The sequence below is a fragment of the Artemia sp. Qi Xiang Cuo genome, chromosome 20 (assembly GCF_049724085.1).
Source record: "Artemia sp. Qi Xiang Cuo chromosome 20, ASM4972408v1, whole genome shotgun sequence".
Taxonomy (NCBI): Eukaryota; Metazoa; Arthropoda; class Branchiopoda; order Anostraca; family Artemiidae; genus Artemia; species Artemia sp. Qi Xiang Cuo.
The window spans coordinates 13,301,919-13,311,122 of NC_142813.1; the positions used below are offsets into that span (position 1 = coordinate 13,301,919).

General features: G+C 34.2%; 1 protein-coding gene across 1 annotated transcript in view; it reads left to right on the forward strand.

Annotated features, from left to right (window-relative positions):
• Positions 1–9,204, forward strand: part of LOC148939886 (syntaxin-binding protein 5-like) — a 169,120-nt gene that overhangs the window by 85,502 nt on the left and 74,414 nt on the right. Inside the window, exon 7 of the mRNA XM_089106469.1 lies at positions 6,757–6,879. Coding sequence (XP_088962595.1) covers positions 6,757–6,879 — 123 coding nt within the window. The remainder of the gene's footprint in view (positions 1–6,756; positions 6,880–9,204) is intronic.

Consider the following 9,204-nt stretch of genomic DNA (forward strand, 5'->3'; position numbering starts at 1 on the left):
TCTCATATTCCAGCTAACGCTGGACACATATATTATATAAAAAAAAAAAAATTAAGAGGCTTGATAGACCCAGTACCAAAGTTCAATTTAAACAGTTTTTGGAATTAAATTAAGACCAGTCAATTAGATCTGTACCCGCCTTCACTGGTTTTTCTGCCTCCCTCTGCTTGCTCGAGCAGGCACTCTGGCTTTTGACCTCGTAAATGGACCTTGCTTTGCTTGGAATGGTGCTCAAGGCTCTGACTTCGCGAACCCCCTCACAATGCTCGGATTGGTGCTCAGGCCTCAGGCCCCGGCGGTCTAAGGACATACATCACTAAAGGCATCGCCGTGTACCGTCACTGGGTGTAGAGTATCTTAAACTCTTGAACTCAGATCCTCGTTTTTGGAGGATATTCCCCTTATCACTGTGCTGAAAAATGCTAGTGGAAGGATAAACTCATAAAAAAGGGATAAGCGAACACTTGATTATATATATATATATATATATATATATATATATATATATATATATATATATATATATAACATTGGGAGCCCGACGGATTCGCCGCCGGGCCCTGGCACGCGGCAGGCTTCTATATAAATTCTCACTGTCGCTTGCCTTCTAAACGCAGACAATTTTATCCTTTTCTTAATGTCATTAAGTCTAACTGGGCCTTAAATTATAAATAGTGCTGTCGTAAAATTAAATTTTATTTTATTGAAACTTTAACTTTTTCCTCTGTTTGTCTTTTGTCATCATGAAAGACATATCGCCGAACATTTTTTTCTTTCAATTGTTCAAGTGGTGGGACAAAAACTCCTTTTTCTTCCAACGATTTATCTAGTCAAAGTTTTTGATTTTACAAGGTATGGAAGGCATTGGCGACCACCTTTGTCTGCTTTAATTGCTCAGGTGGTGGGACAAAAACTTTTTCTTATGCCTTGGCTTGTCTTTTGTCATTATTAAAAACATATCGCCGAACTTTAGTTTCTTTTTATTGTTCAGGTGGTGGGACAAACTTCTTCTTTTGCCTTGGCTTGTCTTTTGTCATTATGAAAGACATATCGCCAAACCTCCGTTTCGTTTAATTGTTCAGGTGGTGGGACAAAAACTTCTTTTCCTTCCAATGATTTATCCAGTCCATATTTTTGAGTTTCTAAGGTATGGTAGGTATTGATGTCCTTACCCTTGTCAAAATCTATAACTCAATCATCATCGCTATCATTTTCAATTTTTTTGCTTCGTTACACCTCGGCTTATCTTTCGTCATTATGAAATACATATCGCCGAACCATTGTTTTTTTTAACAGAGGCATGGTAGGCACTGATGACCTTATCCATGTCAAAATCCCAAACCCAATCATCATCGCCATCATTTTCAATTTTGATACGTTTTGATTCTCGATGTCCAGGTTTCTTTATATTGACTCGCTGCTCTTCGTCTTCATTTTTGACTCCCTCACTCTTTTGTTGTCGTATGTCTTCTAACTGCGTGTGTCTTTGGTCTTCATTTCATTTTTAACATGCTCTAATTGTCGTTTTCGCATTTATTCTAAGCGCCTTTGCCTTTTCTCTTCATTTTCTCTTTTTACACGTTAATTCAGGTGTTGGTTCCAAAGAATCATCATTTATAGTAGCTGAAACTGAATTTTTTTTTGGGGGGGGGACTTTCCAACAGACATTATATAATATAAATAACTGTTGCGTTCGAAATTCAACAATCTTCTTTATGCTTTGCACAACATCACATAAGAAAATACTTATATGATGCCATATAGGATGTCATAAGGAATGCTTATATGATGTACTAACATAGTACATGACGTCACTTGCAAAACCGAAATTCAGGCTCTTAACGATTTTTCTCAGACTTCTGACCTATCTAGATCGCTTTTTTATGCGAAAAAATTCCTAGATACCAATTTCCCCGAAAAAAATGTAGAGCCATTTTCGAGAAATAGAATAAATATATACATATACTATTATTACTCAGATATATTAAGTACCAGGAGCCCGGTGGCTTCGCCGTCGGGCCCCGGCACTCGGCACGTGGCAGGTTTCTATATATAGATTTTCACTGTCACTTGGCTTTTTAACGGATACAATTTGAGCTGTTCTTTGATGTCATGAGGTCTACATGAGCTTTAGATTAGAAGCAATGCCTTTGTAAAATTACATTTTGTTTTATTTAATCTTTAACTTTTGACTCTGCTTGTCTTTTGTCATTATTAACGACACATCGCCGAACCTCTGTTTCTTTTAATTGTTTAGGTTTTGGGACAAAAACTTCTTTTTCTTCCAACGATTTATCTAGTCCAGGTTTTAGATTTTCAAAATTATGGAAGGCATTGAGGACCACCTTTGTTTCTTTTAATTGTTCAGGTGGTGGGGAAAGAAAACTTCTTTTTTTCCAACGATTTATCCAGTCTATATTTTTGATTTTCAAAAGTATGATAGGCACTGATTACCTTATCCATGTCAAAATCCAAACCCAATCATCATCGCTATTATTTTCAATTTGTTTGATTAGTTAGACCTCGGCTTGTCTTTCGTCATTATGAAATACCTATTGCCGAGCCTTTTGTTTTTTTTTAACAAAGGTATGGGGCACGCGGCAGGCTTCTATATATAGATTCTCACTGTCGCTTGTCTTCTAAACGCAGACAAATTTAGCCTTTTCTTGATGTCATGACTTACAAATGGACCTTAAATTGGAAGTGGTGCCTTTGTAAAATTATATTTTTTATTGGACCTTTAACTTTTGCCTCGGTTTGTCACTTGTCATTATGAAATACATATCGCCAAACCTTTGTTTCTTTTAATTGTTTAAATGGTGGGACAAAACTTCCTTTTCATCCAACGATTTATCTAGTCCAGGTTTTTGATTTTGCAAGGTATGGAAGGCATTGACGACCATCTTTGTTTCTTTTAATTGTTCAGGTGGTGGTAAAAACTTCTTCTTTTGCCTTTACTTGCATTTTGTCATTATGAGAGACATATCGCCGAACCTTTGTTTCTTTTAATTATTCAGGTGGTGGAACAAAAACTTTTTTTTCTTCCAACTATTTACCCTGTCCATGTTTTTGGTTTTCAATGGTATGGTAAGTATTGATGACCTTATCCGTGTCAAATCCAAAACCCAATCATCATCACTATCATTTTCAAATTGATTGCTTCGTTACACCTCGGCTTGTCTTTTGTGATCACTAAATAAATATTGCCAAAACTGAGTTATTCTTAACAAAAGTACGTTAAGCATTGATCACATTATCCATGTGAAAATCTTAAACCTAAGCGAGATCGATACTATTTTCTATTTTAGCACGCTTTGTTTCTCGCTGACCAGGCTGATTTGACTCGCGGCTCTTCATTTTCATTTTTGACTCCCTCGCTTGTTCGGTTTCGTATTTCTTCTAGCTGCGTGTGTCTTTGCCCTTCATTTTCATTTTTAACACGCTCTAATTGTCGTTTTCGAATGTCTTTTAACCGCCTGTGTCTTTGCTCTTCATTTTCATTTTTGATACGTTTTTGGATACGCTTTGGGCCTTCCAATAGACATTATATTATATAAATAACTGTTGCATTGGAAACTTAACAATCTTAGTTATGCTATACATGACATCATAAAAGAACATACTTATATGATGTCATAAGAAATGCTTATGTGATGTAATAACATAGTACATGACGCCATTTGCAAAAACTAAAATTAAGGCTCTTAACGATTTTCTTCATACTTCTGATGTATCTAAATCGTTTTTTTTGTGCGAGAATATCCCAAGATACCAATTTTCCCGAAAAAATATGGAGTCGTTTTCGAGAACATACATATATCCATACATACATAAATACAGACATACACAATTATTACTCACATATAGAGATAGTATATATATCTAAATATATATATATATATATATATATATATATATATATATATATATATATATATATATATATATATATATATATACGGGAGCATGGTGGCTTTGCCGCCGGGCCCCGGCACGCTGTGCGCTTCTATATATGGAGCCTTTTCTTGATGTCATGATGTAACCAGAGGTTGTTTACAGCCACCCTGGGAAAAATACAAATTCTTTCTTGAATTTGTGACCTATTTAGATTGTTTTCGTGGCCAGAAATGTCTATTTGCCAGTTTTAAGAAAAAAACAAAACAAACTATGTAGCCGATTTCGAAGCCATTCCTGGTCATGGCTTCTTGACAGGCTTGTCTATATTGATTCTCGTTGTCCCTTATTTCGTAAACGCTGACAATGTGAGCCTCTTCTTGATGTCATGGCGTCACCATAGGCTCCATACAACTACCTGGGAAAAACAGAAATTCTTTCCTGAAGTTTTGACAATTTTAGGTCGTTTTAGTGGCCAAAATGTCAATATGCCAGTTAAGGAAAAAAACTATGTAGCCGATTTTGAAACCAGGCCCTGGTACTCGGTATGTAGTAGGCTTGTATATTTTGATTCTCGTTATAAGTAGCAACTTTAGAATGAGTCAGCTTTGTTTGCTACTCTTTCGTCGGGAAAATGGAGAGCTTCCCGGAATACACATAGAACGTTCAAGGGTCCGAATGACTTATAATAAACATTTGCGTTGTTTATGGCATCTTCGTAGGTTTTTACTGGGTGTTGCGCCACATTTTGTTGGCGTCAAAGATTGTGACGGTGTTGTTCTTCTAACGTAATTTTTATTTCTTCTTCACTTTGATTTTTGACTCGTTCTGATTTTTGCTGTCGCTTGGCTTCTAACAGCACAATTCTTTGTTTTTAACTCCATTTTTGACACGTTCTGATTCTCGCTTTCTCGTGATTGCTTGTAATTCTCACTGCCGCTAATCTTTTACCCGCATATTTCTTTGTTCAATTTTGTTGACTCGTTGTAATTATTGCTGACGGAAGTATTTTGACTGTATATATTTGTTCTTTACTTTTGTTTATCATTACTTTAGACATTTTTTCAATATGCTTTACCCTAGCTGCTCGGATTAGTCTTGTCACGCTTGATGGTCGAGGTTGTTTATTTGTCCTCTAGGTATTATGAAACTACTTAAAACTCATTTGTAAATAGACTAATTACACTTGGTATTTTATTATACTCAGCTATGTTCCTTTTGTAATGTTGCATGCGTCATGGGTGTAAAAACTATACGTTCACTCCTGGGGGAGGGGAGAAAATGATTTACTTTATTCTCTTGAAACGTACTCATAAATATGACGTCAGTCATATGATTTTTCTTGTCAATCATATGTATCTTGTGTAATTTTGCCAACATCATAGACATTGAAAACGATACAACCAGTACTGAAGCATATATGACGTATGTATGCTTTACTCACATAATTTTTTTTTTTCCAAAATTAAGGCTCTTGACGAATTTTCTCATACTTCTGACCGATATAGATCGTTTTATATATATATATATATATATATATATATATATATATATATATATATATATATATATATATATATATATATATATATATATATATATTATATATATATATATATATATATATATATATATATATATATATATATATATATATATATATATATATATATATATATATATATATATATATATACTCATCCCTGTTGTCCAACAACTCTCCTAATAAATATATAAAACTGATATGTTTGGGAAATTCTCATGCTAAGTTAGATTTTGATAAAGGCCACCTCACTGTTCGGTTTTTAGTCCTTCAAAGAAATATTAATCATTATTTAAAGGCTTATATTTATGAAATGAAATTGAAGTTCATCCAAGATTATTCATTGCTTTAAGTTTATCATGTTTCGAAGCATTAGTTTCGCTCTGTTTTTATGGTGTAAATTCGCAAGAATTTTAGGGGGAAAAGGGATTTTTCAATTCTATGGTTGTGGGGGTCAACTTTGTTGTATTTTTTATTTTTGGCAGTTAAAATACCGAAAAAAATTCTTTTTTAATGAAAAAACCCCAAAAAAGGTATTTTTAAAAATCTAGTAGGGTTCTTAGGGCAAAAACTCTAGGGGGTCCTAAAACCCTGCGGAGGTTACAAATATAACCTTCCCTCAAATTGCCGCCACTGAAGAGAGGATGCTATAGTGCTTTAAGAAATCAAAATTTTTAGCGCCCACTGATTAGAAACACTTACAAGAAGCTTGATTTTGGTTTATCAATGCTTGGATTTCAAATAAATGTCAAATATATGTTTCAGTAAAGTTCGGCAAAGATTTTACATAATAACTTTTGAATCACCGTAGACAAAATATTTATTGTGTCTCTTTTTGAGACAAGAATGCAGATTTATTAGTTTAAGAATATAGCTCTCAAAGTTAGTGTCACTCCCCCCATTCCCTACCACCCTTTTTTTCTTTCTTTTTTAATGTCTTATTTAGGTCAAGTGTTAATTTCCGTGGTTTTGTGAGGAATATTAAAAGTCTTGTTGGACTTGACTCAATAAACAACTTTATAAATCTTCTCTATGCTGAAGCGTAAAAATTTAGAGCTGATAGTATCAACAAATTTGGCAACAATAGTAACAACAACAATTTGGCAAATTTGGCAATACTTATTCCTAACAATACTGTACACACACACATTTTCTTAAAACGTTTTTGCCTGTAACCTAGCTAAGGCTATATAAAAAATATTGATATTATCTGATGTTATTATTTTAATATAATAAAATTATATATTATTATCGTGATTTTATTATGTTTTCCCGTAGAGTTATCAGTGTTGCAAAACGTAAATGAATTTATTTTCTAGATCCTTCCATTAACTCCACAGTCTGGGCTGGTACAGCTCAAGGCTCCGTACTTGCTGTTGTGATTAATTTTCCTGCTCCGGGAGAGCCTCGGCTCACTCAGCCCCTTATGGTGTCACCCTCAGGTAATGAACTATTTATAATTGAGTGCTTCAGTAAAAAAGTCGGGTTGTGGGAGCCTATTTATTTGTGTATATTAATGCTTCAAAGGCGTAAAACTGAACATCGAGTGTGGCAGTCTCGGATAGTAGAGATTAGATTTAGACAGTAAACAGTTTGAAGGTTAGGATGGACAGTAGAGAGATAGACAGTAGCTACCTAATATCGAGGTCATGGGATTGACCCCAGAATTACGTTTTAATTTTTGGATAAAAATTCCGAAAAATTTATATTAGACTATTTTGCATGTGCAGTAGGATAAAAAAATTTATTTAAACTGGAGGGGAAATTTTTTATTTTAGAAATAAGAATTTGAAAATCTAAAGGTCTCCTCAGTCTAGCCTGTTTTGTCTCATCCCTGGGGGATAGAGTTGAAACTTTCAGAGACATTCTTGTGTTGGGGGAGGAGACTGGAAAGTGTCGTAAACTTGCTGTAAGGACTCCTCCTTACAGGGACCGAAACAAGTTTTCTCGAATTTTCGCAAAAGAGTATTGGCTAAGGCTTTTTGTTGTTGTGTCTTCCTTCCAATAGGCCTCACTTCTAATTTTCCATAATTGCATGCTTATCAGTAATGACTAAGTAATTGTATGTGTATCAGTAATGAGTAAGTAATATTGTAGGGGTAAGTAATAGGTAGGCCTAATGGGTAAGGTATTGTTTATTCTGATAGTATTCCATGGGTTGTTTTCCATTTACACTCTTTCTGGTAAGCATAAACAAACAAAACATGCAGTATTATCGCTTTTAGCTGAAAAAAGCGTGCGAGATTTTGGCTTTTTGAATTCGGCATTTAGATTTTTTAGCCAGCTGCTTTATGCCAACGATATAAATAAATGATTCGTGAAGACAACTGAAGATAATTTTAGAATTCGTTGAATGTTGATAAAAACCAGTTGTTGGTCAAATAGGCTCTATTTGGAAACCAGCTTCTTGCAGACAACGGCTAGAAATAAGGAAACAACAATATCAGGAAAAATAACGAATCTCCTAGAAAAAGGAAAAAAAAGCAGGAATAAGAAGGGAAAGGCCTTAAGTTGAACAAAGCAAAACAACCGACATCAAATTAGTCTGAACTCGGATGCTATAAGACTATAAGTGTTGTAGAGTCTATTCAATTTTTCTCATCCTCGGTAATTTGATCGATATTAATTTAACGGAGATTCGAAAAAACGGAATAGTATAGCCTAGTATTTTACTTTTCTGAATGACCGATAATTTAAACAAAGAAGGTAATTTTAGACCTTCAAGATATAGCAAATGTAATTCAATATGTAATAATATATATGGAATAATATGCAATAATATATGATGTATAATATATATAATATATAATATATAATAATATATAAAATAATATGTAATAATATATATGGAATAAGCAACCTAAAGCTATATGAACAATCTCGAAACAAGTGGTCCAGCCCCCACCTAAGTAATTCTAAAATCCTGATGCCCCCGTCTTGATATTAAAATTTTATTCTTCAAAATTTTACGTTTATTCACCTGAAGGAAGCTGAAAAAGCCCATTAACTCGGTATCTTTTTTCGATTCGTCCGCTAGTCATATTTTATACTAATAAAAATTTGTGTCTATATACAACACCTTTCATGCCAATGCTTGAAGTGATTGCAATACTATAATGTATCTTTTTTCCTCTTTAAATAGATATAAATGTGACGTTATTCACATAAAAAAGTTTTGGTACTAGTCTAGAATCCAGTAGTCAGGCGAGAAGAAAACCCTATAGAATTTAAGAGATCCAATGAAAAAACAGGTTTTCGCTGGGTTTCTGCTGGCTTGTGAGGTATTGCTCAGTCCGGGAATTATGTTTAAACTTTAGTTTTTTGGGGTTTAGGGGAATAAAAGGTACCTAGGTTGGGTTAGGTTACGTTACGTTACGTATTTAATATGCTGTAATATGCTATGCTGTACCCCCCCCACCCCCTAATGTGCAAATATATAGTCCAAATTTGTTCATAAACTATTTTATTTTCATCATATTTTGTTTTATTTCATTAGCATTAACGAAACTTCACTTATCGCATGACTACTGGATTCTAGACAATCACCAAAGTTTATTTTTTCAAAATTAAGGCTGTAGACTACCGAAGGGTGGACGTTTTTTACATGAACCAAAAAAATTTTAACATCCCCTATCGATGGGGCCTGTGCCCCACGTTGAGAATCACGGGTCTACACCAAAATTTCCTGCTTTTACTAGTTTTGAAAAAATCACCCTCCCCTCCATTAAATTGCTTCCTGTGTCGTGATCATTAGTCATTTTTCATTA